The sequence below is a fragment of the Podarcis liolepis genome, assembly GCF_965112155.1.
Source record: "Podarcis liolepis genome assembly, chromosome: 5".
NCBI lineage: Eukaryota > Metazoa > Chordata > Lepidosauria > Squamata > Lacertidae > Podarcis > Podarcis liolepis.
In genome coordinates, this window is record NC_139556.1 from 55,399,790 (window position 1) to 55,414,277 (window position 14,488).

The 14,488-nt window shown below is 38.7% G+C and overlaps 1 protein-coding gene across 12 annotated transcripts in view; it reads right to left on the reverse strand.

The window, feature by feature from the left end:
- RBM20 (RNA binding motif protein 20) overlaps positions 1-14,488 on the reverse strand; it is a 115,278-nt gene that overhangs the window by 13,433 nt on the left and 87,357 nt on the right. For all 12 annotated transcript variants that reach the window (XM_083504762.1, XM_083504760.1, XM_083504751.1 and 9 more), the window contains 8 exons: positions 11,703-12,840; positions 9,351-9,412; positions 8,601-8,692; positions 6,819-6,910; positions 5,585-5,728; positions 3,552-3,683; positions 1,902-1,981; positions 293-983 (listed from right to left, as the gene is read on the reverse strand). In XM_083504762.1, the coding sequence (XP_083360888.1) occupies positions 293-983; positions 1,902-1,981; positions 3,552-3,683; positions 5,585-5,728; positions 6,819-6,910; positions 8,601-8,692; positions 9,351-9,412; positions 11,703-12,840 (2,431 nt within the window). The remainder of the gene's footprint in view (positions 1-292; positions 984-1,901; positions 1,982-3,551; positions 3,684-5,584; positions 5,729-6,818; positions 6,911-8,600; positions 8,693-9,350; positions 9,413-11,702; positions 12,841-14,488) is intronic.

The window sequence follows — 14,488 nt, forward strand, 5'->3', positions numbered from 1 at the left end:
TGACAAAGTGGTGACATATAATCAACACAACTGATACACACACACACAAATAATATGTAATATAATAAATAGAATAGAATATACACTAGGAGGTGATGCCTGCAACATGGGCGGGAAATTATTTAATCTGATTTCTAGAAATAGGCAAGGAGAGACAGTGTTGATGGGAGTCTAATTTACATCTGTGCATGTTCATTCTGTAAATTCACACCAAGTTATTTTATAGAAGAGGTGCTTTTAATTACAGTGTGTCTCATAAAATTTTCCAATAGTAACTTAAATCACTTATTACCTCATTTTCAGTTCCTGTCCCTGTCTTCACATTAACTCTTTCAGCCTCATCAGGTACTTCGTCCTCTGACTTTTTATCAGAATCCTTGAATTTTTCTTTATCACTTTGCTTTTGCTTGTCAGGGACCTTGTTGGGTTTCTGTTCTAATTTTTCTTCTCTTGTTGGATCTTCACAGTGAGAATGCTTGTGTTCTTTCAATCTTGCTTCTTCCTTCCTTTTACACTTTGGAGCTGTATCCAGTGTCTGTTTTGAATACTTATCAATTTTTTGCTTTGTTGGTTTCCTATAATAGTCTTCTTCTCTGTTCTTATATCCAGGCAAACCATGAATCCCCTTTGCACTTGGTGACACCCCTCTTAAATATTTTTCTCTGTAGCTTCTGGTTCCTTCAGAACGTTCTTCCGAGTCTAGTTTATCCAAATGGCGCACATAATGTTTTCTCTCATGCACCCATGTGTCAGTTCTATCTCTTTTCTCTTCCCCATTCTCTCTCCAGGGCATTGATTCTCTTTCTTCCTCCCTTCGGGAATATGAAGACTGATCCCATTGCTCTCTCCCATTTCCCCAGTCTGTCCAGTTTGTGCTCAGCGGACTATGTGGGGAACTGCAGGAAGTAAAGCTTGGAGTGTGTGATCTTGGGGAAAGAGAACGGCTTATAGGGCTGCGAGACCGAGGCCTTTCAGGTCCATATCTATAACACAAAGAAAAAGAAGGATGCTACTTATTATTCTTATCATTGTTTTATAATAGTTTTATAGTATTTTATTCCACTTTTCAATCACAAGACAGAAACACCAAAGCAGTTCATACCATCGTAAAACATTACACTATCTTAAGGACATTAAGATTTGTTCACGTAACCAAACAATCTGATGATTTTGAACTGAATGCATATCCAGCCATCTACATATATTAGCTCTAGAGAATGACTAAAATACCTTAACTACAAGTACCTTAACTGCAAGTAAAAAGGTAATTTATGAGTTCATCTACTAGTTTTTTGTCTTAACTATAGACAACAATAAACAGGAAATAATATAAAGTGGATTAATATTTTATTTAAAACTGGTATTTCACAGTGTCTGTGCATTTGGCATTTTCTTCTTGAAAATTTCAGAAATACGTTGTAGTTTGTGCTCAGCAGATTTTACTGAGAATGTCAGTATTTCAGCATGCATTTTCTTAACACAGTGGTACCTCGGGTTACAAACGCTTCGAGTAACAAACTCAGCTAACCCAGAAGTAGTACCTCGGGTTGCGAACTCTGCCCCAGGATAAGAATGGAAATCGCGCGCCAGTGGCGCAGCGGCAGCAGGAGGCCGCATTAGTGAAAGCACACCTCAGGTTAAGAACGGTTTCAGGTTAAGAATGGACCTCCAGAATGAATTAAGTTTGTAACCCGAGGTACCGCTGTATAGCAAACAATTTTTAAGTCTCTTAACTTTTCAAAAAACACATTTCAAATCAAAAAAGTAAAAGCTGTTGTTCCTAGCTTTAGACTTGCAGAAATGTCTCCTGTCTGCCTATTTTTGTATTATCCAAAAGCATCTCTGTTCTATAAAGCAATCTCAGCGTCTTTCTGCCATCAACTGTTAACATTGTGTAATACCTGTCTGTCTCCCGCAACATGTCCCGCTCCCTCTGAGAATGGATGTCTTGGATTATTGCTGCCACATTCTTACCTGGTTTCTAAGCCAAATATAAACATACAGATTAATAATCGTAAATAAGCTTCACACTTCAAGCTATTTAAAGAGAAGCACTAGTATGAATATTATTTTATTATGCTTACTTTGCAGAATGCTATGACTTAGTTTCTTACTGTTGAATAAGAGAAAACTAATCAACTAAAAACAATTATTCAATTGGCAAGAAACCATTTGGTTAAAGAAGTTGCTAAGGACAGTACAAGATGGTGGTGAAGGCAGCAGCATAATACCTGACATTGTATCAGTCATGTTGCTGCTGCAAACCAGGAGGAAGAGGAGAAGGAGCGAAGAGGGCACAGTGCATTTGCAGTACACCAACCTTGCCCCTGCTGGTAAGCAGGAGTGATACAGTTGCAGGTCAAGTGAGTCCGCTGCCCCACTATAGCATCCATTGCTGGCTAGTGGCTTTACATTTCCACTCAAACTGCTGAGAAATTACAGCTATTAAGAGCCCTAATAGACACATTATTTAGACAATATTTATATGGCATAATATCTCATCCTGTGGTTAGTTTCAGACAGGGCTTTTTTCTAGAGAAGAGGTGCCAGAACTTGTTGAACTTTTTTTAGGGGGAGCACCCACCCGAAGTTGTTGACCTGAGTGCTGTGCCAACCTCTGCCTCTGTTGGCACAAGAGAGGTGCCGGTACTCAATTCCACTGACCCCCGGCTGAAAGAAAGTCCTGGTTCAAGATTTACTACAGTCTTGAAATAGGGTGGATATGAGTGGCAGTGTGGTTGACCTAAGTCCCAGATTTGGCTGTTCGCTGGAACAGACACATGGAGCCTACAGAACTGAAGCAGCCATGCAGCTGAAGCTACCATTCCACATTACAAGTACCAAACTGATCATCTTCACTTGGCATTTATTCTTACCCACCCAACATTCCATTCAGCCCACACTCACTCCTTTCACAGCAGGCTCATACTGAGCACATGTGGGCGACATACTTATGAGAGCCCACTGACTAACACTGGCTACAAAAATGCCTTTTTAATAAAAACTACAAACATGTCACACAACTCATCAGCAATGGCACAAGCTACACGTTTCCGTTGATATATTGTTTACAGAAAAGCTCCATAGATAAAGTTTTGCTGAAATCTTCTCTACACATGAGTTTATTACCTAGAGTAGTTAACCATCAATCCCAATTCCCAGGGAACACAGGGTCTGTGAGGGGAATAGGGGTCTTCTAACAACTCTCAGCACTCTTAACAATCTACTGTTCCCAAGGATTCTTTGCAGGAAACCATGACTGTTTAAAATACTATGATAGCTCTTTAAATGTATAGACAGTACAGATGGGGTCTATGGGAGAAATCAGGGGTCTTATTTGTCCAATACTTTAGTCTAATACTCAGTCTAAGCAGAAAAGGCAGGCTTGCCCAATAAATGATACCACAGGTATATAAACAATGACATGGTGAAGGGGAAAACAGTAGAAAAGAATTTATGAAAGCTTATCTGAAAACAACATACTAGCAATGAAAGCAGTTGAACAACTAACACCAAAATTCACAGAAAGACAGGATAACTAATTTATTTACCTTCAACTGAAGTTCTCTGTATCTTTTAGACATTCTAATGAGCAATTTGTCATCATTTATCATTGCAGGTTTTTCTTTGTAGTACTGCACCATAGCCTGAGCTGCCTCAGTGTAGGCCATTTCTAGAAAAGCCTGTTATAATACAGAAACTGTATTAGTAAAAAAAAGAAAAACATGACAAAAACTGCATCTTCATAGTATATTAAAGTGAAGATCATTAGAATAAATAGTACGATTATCTTAATATATTGTGATATTTATGTGTTGATAAGTAGACACACTTATTTCTCTACTAATCAAGTTATATGTGTATGTGTACACACACACACACACACGCATAATTTTAGTTACACAGAAAGACAGGACACCAGTATCTTCCACTGATATGTAAAAGAAAGTGGCATGGTAGATGCATCTTGTAATCAGGGATGTTGAAAGGACAGTCTGCTAAGATTTCCACATTTTACTAACGGTTCAAGAGCCTTGCCCTCCTTTGCATCTAGCCACACAAGGAAAAATATATCCCAAGCCCTGTGAAAGATTTCAAGTAATTTTCATGGGACCCGGTACAAAAAAATTAGCAGAACGGAAACTCATAAATGTGGGTTTAAAAAAAATGGTAATTGATTATTACAGTTTAACTATAAGCTATATGCAGAAGGAAAGGAACATTGGCTTCATTTACACATCATGGTAATCCAAAAAGTGGTTTACTGAAGCTGTGCAAACTGGTGCATTCTGGAGAGCAGCCTGTATCCACTTTGCCTTGGTCCTTTGAGCACAGTGCAGTAGCTAAATCAAGGTGTGGCTTAGCATGTCATCTAAACTGGGTATTGGGTTTAAAGTTTCTCTTTCTTAACCATGATAGGGGTTGGGAGAGAAATTTGGTTCACTTTGCATTTCAATATGAACCTACCTAAATCACATTCCTTAAAACAACATGCACACTGAAACAGCCTTCCTTCAAATTTCACACTTCTGGATTTCACAATGCATTTTTCCAACCAAATAATGTGTACAAAAATGTTTATATTAGGAGAAAGCATGCCTAGTGAAAACAGCATACAAAAATAGTTATATAAGGAAAAACCGCTTCCAAAAATGTATGTCTATCGAGATAAAGGCCAAAATTGCATCCAAAATGTGTATTATCGGGAGAGATGTGCATTACAGTTCTGATGAAAGTTACTGAATAAATTTGCAAACTAGTGTGAAAATGTGGAGATGCAAACTTTAGGTAGGAAAAATGAGAAATTGAGAGACACAAAATCAACAGATTTATCCATCCTTAAGACTGGCTCTTAAGAGTAGACAGGAAAACCTAACCTATACAGTGGTGCCCCGCAAGACGAATGCCTCGCAAGACGGAAAACCGCTAGACGAAAGGGTTTTCCGTTTTTGAGCTGCTTCGCAAGACGATTTTCCCTATGGGCTTGCTTTGCAAGATGAAAACGTCTTGCGAGTGTTCCGATTTTTTTCCGCTCCCCCCCTTTTTCTAAGCCGCTAAGCCGCTAATAGCCTTTTAGCCGCTAATCCGCTAAGCCTTTAATAGCCGCTAAGCCTTTAATAGCCACTAAACCGCTAATAGCGCTAATCCGCTAAGTCGCTAATAGAGTTGCTTCGCAAGACGAAAAAACCGCTAGACGAAGAGACTCGCGGAACGGATTAATTTCGTCTTGCGAGGCACCACTGTACAAGGATGTTCTCCTCCACTGAGAAAAGGTCACTAAAGCCACTAATCTCCTACAATGCAGTCCTGTGTTTGCTTGACAAAGTCCCTGTAAAATATGCAGGCATCTGAAAATACAATGATCTAAACTAGGCATCTGAACTAGAGTATGCACAATTCATCTTATAAATAAAACAAGCAATTATTCTGGAAGAACTAAAGAGCTAACTACACACAGTCACTTTTGAAATACCGGTAACTACTGCACTTTAAGAAAATGCAATTTATGTTAAAAACTCAAACAATACATTTACAGTACATATTTGTGCTTTTATAATAGCAAACAATAAAAAGAAGGACATACTTGATTGGTGGATTTCATAAGGATATAATTAGTGACTTTTCCAAAGGGAAGTCCAAGATTAATAACATCATTCTCTGTACAGCTTCCTTCAGGGAGATTACAAATGTGTACTACTCGACCTGGTGTACTTTTCCTTTGTGGCAGCTGAAATTGTTAAAAATAAATGTATATACAGATATCTAAAACAGCATCCAACTAGACACATGCTTTAAAAAACCCTCTTTCTTAACTTGCACTGTATAGGAATACAAGCCTTAAAGGCAAATCTATGTGTTGTCTTTCTCCTGTAATCCTATGCATTCATTTCATATCTCAGACATATCAGTTTTCCATACACTGCTCAAAATACATTAAGATCAGATCTAGTAACAATAAACACCTTGATCAACAGTTAGGACAGAATGGGATTTAAGTCTATCCTAGCCATAATTATACTACTGTAAATAGTTAATATGAACTATTTGTTGTTGTTGTTGTTATTTCTTATACACTGACTTTCCTGTCTCAGGGTGGCTAACAATAAAAAATGCAACATTAAAATGAAGTTGAACCATAAAACAATGGAGCCCCCACCCTGCCTCAGGCTTACATGAGCGACAAGGTAGGGGCTCCCTTACACGGAGGGGTGAGCAGCTGTGTGCAGCTCAGTGGAGAAGTTTAAAGGAGCCCCCACCTAGCCTCTGGCTTCCACAAGCTGGAGGTGGGGCGGGGGCTCCATTATACTTCTACATTAAGGCACACACAGCTGCCTTCCTCTCAGTGGAGAAGTGCCAGGCAGTAGGAGCAAGCTGCCTCATCCCTGGTCCCACAAAGCACTGGGGTGAAACCGCCTTAGCTCCAAGCTGAGGCGGTTTCACCCCTGCGCCTTGCAGGGCTGGGGATGAAGCAGCTCGCCCCTCCCTTCTGACATTACAATGTAGCACCAGATCACAATCTTTGGCTGGTGATACATTGCAATGCTGAAAACCTAACACTGCACAGCTCTACAGGATGTTTTTAAAGCCTTTTAATTTTATTTTCTACATATCACTTAACTGGAGAGGAAGCATATACATGAATGTGGAAGGAGTATGGGCCCAGCCCTGGGCTACATACAGGCCAGCAATTAATTCAAAATTAATTAGAAATACTGTTAGATCATTCAAGTATATTCAATTATATTGTTTTAATGCTGTTAAAGAAAACCCTGATGTTCACTAAGAGCTGAATGCTGAACATTGTGTGAGATACTCACATTTACTCCAGATGGTACAGAAGAAAACGTAGAACCTGGCTGGCCAAATGAAGGTGTAGAGTTGTATGATGTCCCCACGTTTAAAGTGTAATCTAAACAAATAGAACGTATTTAGTGACAACTCAGAAATTTGTTTGATGTACAAAACACGAAGAAGTGCTACTTTCTTAAATAACTAGTATCTTTCTAACATTGGGAAAACAAATCCTATCTGTCACAGCCTTTCAGGTTCATGGAGGTATAAGCCCATCCTACAAAGCAGTCTTTCTCTAATGATAGGCTACCACTGCCCATGATTCTCTGGAGAAATTCTACAAACAGAGGGTGAGCTGGGGTGATTTCCTGAGCCCAGTGAGGCATCAAGTCAAAATGAAATATCCATCATGGTCCCGTTTCTGCTGGGCAAGATGAACATAAGGAGAACCCTGCTGGAATTGACCAAGCAACTATCTAGTCAAGAATTCTGTTCTCACAATGGACAAAATGCCTATGGGAAGCCCACAAATATGAAATGAGCGCAGCATTCTCTTGTTATTCAGAACTGGTATTCAGAAGGCATAATACTTCTAATCCAAGATATACTATGCAGCCATTATGACTAATGGCCCCTGATAGCCCCATCCTCTGTGATGATTTTTGTTTAAGCCTCTTTTAAAACCATCTAGCTTGGTTGCCATCACCAGAACATTTAGTATCAAATTCCATTGGCTAAGAATGTGTTTAGTGTGCTCCATATGCATTGTGTGAATGATGATGTACTTCCTTTGGTCTGTCCTGAATCTCCCACCATTCTGATTTATTCACTGTAGCACCATTGTCTGACCTTGAGATGTGCTATTTGTTGTTTTTAGGATCTTTGCTGAAAAAGGCAAACAGCCAAGAGGGCATAGCGGTCTGATTCAGACTTTCCCCATGCCTGTCTTCAGATTTTTATTTATTTTTTAAACAATTTTTCAACTAACAGTTTTTAGAGTGACGAACAAGTATATGAACATAAGGAGAACCCTGCTGGAACTGACCAAGCAACTATCTAGTCAAGAATTCTGTTCTTACAATGGACAAAATGCCTATGGGAAGCCCACAAATATGATCTACATATAAGAATCTACATATAAGAAATCTAAATAAATTTAAATATATAAAAACTGAAGTAATATAAAATGGCAATAAAAAGCAGATAAACCAACAAATCCAATTGAAGTAAAGCAGTAAAGTATACAAAAATAAACACATCGTCAGCCAGCAGTCAGAGGAATAAAGCCAGACTTACTATTCATTATAAAGGCTTAGATTCATTTAAAAGATTTATTAGAGTACAGTGACAGAGCTATGGGGCGTTCTCCTTTGGCTGTATGCATGATTTGGGTGATAGGTGGCCTCGTGGACAGATGATCTAGTTCATTTGCTATCAAAAATGTCTGGATGGGCTCAATCAGGTCTGGATGGGCTCAATTTGGATAAATATATCCAAATAGACAGTATATTTGTTCTTTATTTATATATTATTGCATAATGCTACATTATTGCATAAAGCTCTTTTTTGTTTAAACTTTGAACAAAAATACATTAACGTATAGCTAATATTATGTCATGTGCAAATAAACATACAATTAAACGTAACCCTGCTTGCTGCAACAGTATGCCAACTAAAAAAAGGTTAAGGATGCAATCCTATGCTCACTTACCAGGAGTAAGTCTTGTTCAACTCAAAAGGTCTTACTTCTGAGAAGACATATATAGGAGTGCACTGTTAATTATATATATTTTTATATTGTAATTTACCTTCAGAACCAGAAAGATTAAATGCAGATGTGTTATTTGGAGAAGAGTGCAGCATTCCTTCTGCTGAACTTAGCACACACCGTATGTTGGAACTAAAAAGAAAAAAAAGGTTGACATTCAGCAAGACAGTAGGAAAACTGTAAAAGAGCTTGGCCTAAATACTCAAAGTTATCACAGAAACTCCCCTGCTCACTACCAGAAATTATTCTGTTATTCCAGGGACATTACATTACTGACGTATTAGGACTGCTTTGTAGGGCATTTGCACTATCGGTTTCGCTTCAGCCTCCTCAAGAATGTCAACCCATAAGGATCTAGCATGCAAATGAAGTGGGAGTGGCAAAATAATGGTTAGGATTGTCAAAAATAGCATAAGCCAGTGTGAAGCTATGGGTTTCAGATGGAAATTGTATCTGGAGATAGCATGCATTCCTTCTGCTTCCAGTAAGAACAGCGCAAATACATCTGTCTTGCAATATAGTTGTTTTGCAAGACAAATAATTGGACCTCGGTACATCTTGATGTCATTTGTCATGCATGCATTGTCTGTAGAAGATTCGAAACACATACATTCATTTGCAAAAGGTTCCTGTGTTCATTACTAGAATTCACATCCACACAGTATTTATGGTTAACATGTTTTATGATTAGATCACAACTCTAATTCAAGAAGCATGTACAAGAAACTAAATAAAACAGTAATATAAGTCACAAAGCAGGCACAAAATTGTTTCTTTACTTAACACTCACTTCTCTGAGAAAGCAATGCATTTTTGAATGTGAAGATTTCCTTTAATATGCTGATCCCAGTCCTACGTAAAAATAGTGAGAAAATATAATAAAATTGTGGGAAAATAGAAGAAAACACGTGCAGCAGCATTTGTTATAATAGGCCATATGAATGGCTGTATTAGAAGTTTCTGGGGATTTTTGTTTTTGTAGAAAATTCCATACTATTCCAAAATTTGACATGAAATTACTCCAGATGAAACAAATCTGACCCACTTAAACTCTGCAAACATGCACTATGCAAGTATCCAGGCCCATAAATTCCTAGCCATAGCTGGAGTCCACACACTGCCGAGCCCTACTGCTGTGCTCCTTCCAGTGACTCTACTGTGGCTGAATTAAGCTGTTCCAACAGCTGCTGGAATTGCTCATCCCATTCACAGCAGTATCACTGGAGGAACACTGAAACAGGACAGGACGTTTTCTGAACCCCTACTGCGGACGGGGGTTTTGTATGTGAAGGAGCCATATCTGCATAAAGGGACTGACTGATCCACCTAAATCCATCCCACTTCAGTCTTGCTGGTGCTCAGTTGTAGGTTCATTCTGTCCCATTTTCTTATTTATTTGTTTCATTTGAAATCACAAGGTGGTGTACAATAAAGAATACATTAAAATTACAGTATGAATTAAAGCAGCAGTCAATACCTCAGGGTAGACATACAATTAACAAATACAGCAACTAATGGACAGCAAGGTGCAAACATTATTCACTCATTAATTCATATTATGCTTATTTTTTGAAAGAATACACAAGAAGTCTACATTTAAATGGTGTGTATTTTGTACATGCTTTTAACATAAACTGCACAATTTTCAATGCATTCATTTGTAAAATAAACATTTTGTATGTGTCACATAAGATATTGCTTTCATGCATATTTCTGTGCAGTGAAGCTGCATCTCAACTGCATCTGAAGAAGTGTATAGTCAGACTGGGAGTTACATTCTTCTCCACAAGCAAATTAGGAGCGCTAGATCAGGTTGAGCAACTGTAAAAGAGCAAACCAGACAAATTCCTCCTCCATGCCTATCTGCAGAGTGCCCTACAGTGCAGCAGAACTGGTACTCAGGCTTTTTCTTTTTAATTGCAAAATACAAGAACTAAAAATGCCGCGTGACAAGAAATCTCCTGACTGCAATATTTATGTTTTTTAAAAGGACATATAAGGGAGGTTGAGTAAAATTAATGTAGAGAAAATTTCTGAAGTGCTGAATATACGGTACTTTGAGTGCCCACAAATGTTTTTTAAAAATATTTATTTCAATGTATGTGACATTTAAAAACAAAACAAAAAAATCTTTGTTCATTTACCAAAATTTCCAATAAGGAGAGTTATTGACAACAAAGATGAAAAATATATCAACCCTGAGATATGATTCTTTTCTTAACATGTCAAATTATGTATTTATTGATGATAATAATATTAATTTCTTACCTATCCGTCACCTTAAGGTATCACGGAAGGTTACAACATTAAAAACAGTTTATTTCTCACCATACTGGGGAACAATCTGGTATAAATCACTTACAAATATGAATCAGGCTCCAAGTACATATCACCTGAGGATAAGGAACTGGTACCAGAAGCTGGTAGATTACTACAGTACCATGGCAAGATAAAAAGCTAGGTTGGGACAGACATTTCTCTTAGCAAGTTTTGTTCTAAAGGATGCACTTTTCCTAGCACCAGAAATGTAACTCCATTAGTATTAATATTTTCTTATGGAGGAAGTTCTTCATTTCACAAAAACAGCCATCTTGCAAAATCAAATAACATGGCCTTACCTGTGACAACTGGATGAGAGCAGAACCTAGCTATTGCAGAATCGTGATTAATTTATCTACTATTTTAATATCTGCTCTTCGTGAAGCGGTCTGACAAATCATTGAAATACCACAGCTCTTCTCCCCAAAGTGCTTCAGATATAAGGAAAGTTCTACATTTATAATCCATCGGTGTGTATAATAAATTAGTGTACAACTAACAGAATATTTTAAAGCATATTTAGCTTGAAGCAAGCTAAATGGCTAAATCTTCTTAGGATTGTAGCCTTTGTGTGATATTTAACAAAGTTTTACTCAGAGAAACCTACTGAATGAATGGACACAACATAGTAGTGGTCATTCATTTCAGTGGGTCTGCTTTTGAGTAAACTTGTAAGACCCATGTAACAACCCACAAATACACAGACTAAAAAAATCTAATAAACTCAACAGTTACACAACTTATGTCAGGAATGCCTTGGAGTTAATTTAATGAAACACACTTCCAAGTACTAGAAAGATGTCCAGTTCTCCCCAAGACGTACCTTTAGATCAAAGACCTTCTTATCGCATAAGTTGCAGATGTGAGGGAAGCAAACAGGTGCTATACTATGAAAGTCATTTAGCTCATGAGACTGAAGAGGTCTCACTGACAAATCTGCTTCCTGCTTCTGTCTCATTCGTGAGTTGCTGAAATTCTGCTTACTGCTTTTGGTTCTGCTGAAAGGAAGTGGAGCGCCAGCACTGAACTTTGTGTCAGGCGTTGGTTCTTCAGGGTTGTAGAGGTCGTTTCTTATTTCATATGGGGCACTTGTTGATGGCCACATGCTGGCATTGGGCATGGTGTCAGGCTTATTTTGGCTAGGAAAAGTAGAAGGATTTTCCCACTGCTTTGTTTCTGTTTCATGTATTACAGAACCCGCCTCGCCTTTTTGATTTATAATCTGATGAGAATTATGTGGATCAGCAGCAAAAGTCAAAGTCTGTACACCAGCTGTATGCTGGCCTTTAGAACTCACTCCATAAAAGTCTTTCTGAAATCCTGGATGGTTGTCATGCTTACCAAAATGACCATCATAGGTTCCAACTCCAGAAGAAGTTGGGACTGAATGAGACGCAGTGGTCACAAAGCCATGCTGGCTGCACTGTTCCGCATCAGAGGGAAATACTTGTTTACCATAGTCATAAAATCCACCTGTAGCAGAGGAGATGCCAGACTTATTTAGTCCCATAACTACAGCCTGTTGTCCAGCTGTCTGAGATATTACACCTCCAAAAGGATTTATGACAACAGCATTTGGGTTTTGATTTTGAAGGTTATTTACAGGCCCCAGAGTTCCACTCGGTACTGCCAAAGCGGGGTTTTGTGCTGGAAAATGTATTCCACCAGGTGGGAATCTAGAGTTGGTAACTCCAGGCCCTCCAACGTGTCCCTGAGGAGTGTTAAACATGGATGGATGTCTTAATTGGTTGAACAGAGGCTGAGACATGGCCACTTTGGAGAGAACTTGATTCAGGACAGTTGCAGCTGCTGTGTTGTTGGTGACTGCTGTCTGAGCCAATTTTAGCCTGTGCAGGGTAAGCTGGGCTTGCAGCTGAGCAAGCTGAAGACCTGCAGGAGAAGGAAGCAGAGGATTCGGGGTGCTGACAGAGAACAGATTCTTGTCCAGAAGCTTGGCAGCACTGCAAAACAACAGGCAATAGTTTTAGTTTAAATTAGTAATTTAACAGTAGACCCTTGTCACCATGACTAAGTGGTAAGATGCTACCCATGATATCTATCCTTGCTAAACCCCTGGAAGGAAGGGAAGTGATTTATGACATACTATTAACCCAGCCCGTCCTCTAATGTGTCTGGAACTATATTCATTTCAGTTATGATGCTAAAGGCAGATCAGTGTTTCAAAGATTTAAAAAGAGGCTTATGTTCATTTGGGACCCAAGCCAAAAAAATATGTGAAGGTCAATGGAAGGACTTCATTGAATCCAGTGGGTTTTCTTATAAGCCCATTACTGAGCAGTTAATAGAAGGGCACTTTCCTTGTAACAAATAAGCCAGTGAAAATTAAATTTGCCCAGTATAAGAAGCCGGTCAGTGCAGGTCAGCTTTCACCAACCTGGTGTCCTCCAGATGTTGTTGGACTACAAGCATATCTGTCAACTTTTCCCTTTTTTAAAGGGAAATTCCCTTATTCTGAATAGGATTCCTTGCAAGAAAAGGGAAAAGTTGACAGCTTATGACTACAAGTCCCATCAGTCCCAGCAATATTAAGCTAAATGGGTCAATGGTATGACTCAGAAGAAGGCAGCTTCCTAGTTTCTTAAGGTACCAGATATTCATTGCTATTGCACAAGCAGAATTGTCACTGTTTCCAATGTATGCTCAGGCAGGAAGGGGAAATACACATGACAAAAATTACAAAAACGGTGTTAAAATGACAGACAGCAAATATAGAGCTTTAGTTTTAGCACTGCTGAGTGCTGGACTAGATGATGTTCAGGGTCCCTCCCAACTCTACAATTCTATTACTGTTTTCTATAATCCAGGGCTAGTGTAAAGTGCCATTGATTAAGGCATGGCTGTGGATTGAAGGGGCAAGTGTCCTTCCCTGTGCCAACCATGTGCAACTCACACGACTGATTCCCTGTTTCAGGCAACCTGCCCAACAGCATGTTCCAGTGGTGTATCTGAGATGTTCTGCCAGTATTATCTGCAATGGCAGTGATGTATCAGGTGTTCTGCCAGTCCAGTGAGGCTTCTGTCAAGTCCTTTAGCCCTTCAACTATAGGCTATTGTGTTTAGGATTATGCCTTAAGGCTTTGAAGGATCAGCATTTGCTTATTAGACTAATTCACACACCACTCTTACTTTTAAAAATCCCAGAGCAGTTTACAAATCACACCCAAATATACAATTAAAACCCTAAAACCATATTCATCCTTTAAACAGCTAGTAAACACATCCATTGACTACTAGATTAGAAACATGATACTGTAATGGTTTTTTCCAAGAATGTAACTACTGACCACTCTTCACTAACCCTCCCCACCCAAAGGCATTTTGGAGATGGGCTTCTGGTTTAGGATTACTGGTCAACTGGGGTTCAAGGGACTGAGAATGTGTCCCTTGAAAATATAGGCACGGCAAATTGTTTCATTGTTTGCTATTACTGTAATTACTATAAGCATATAGACTAGGAATGGCTTTCTGGCAAAAGTTATTTACAAACAAATGTTTATTTTAACCAACTATATTAGTTTAATTATTGTTCTCATGAAATGCCTATTTGTAGGGAAAATTTACTCAAAGTATACAAAGAATTCACAATAT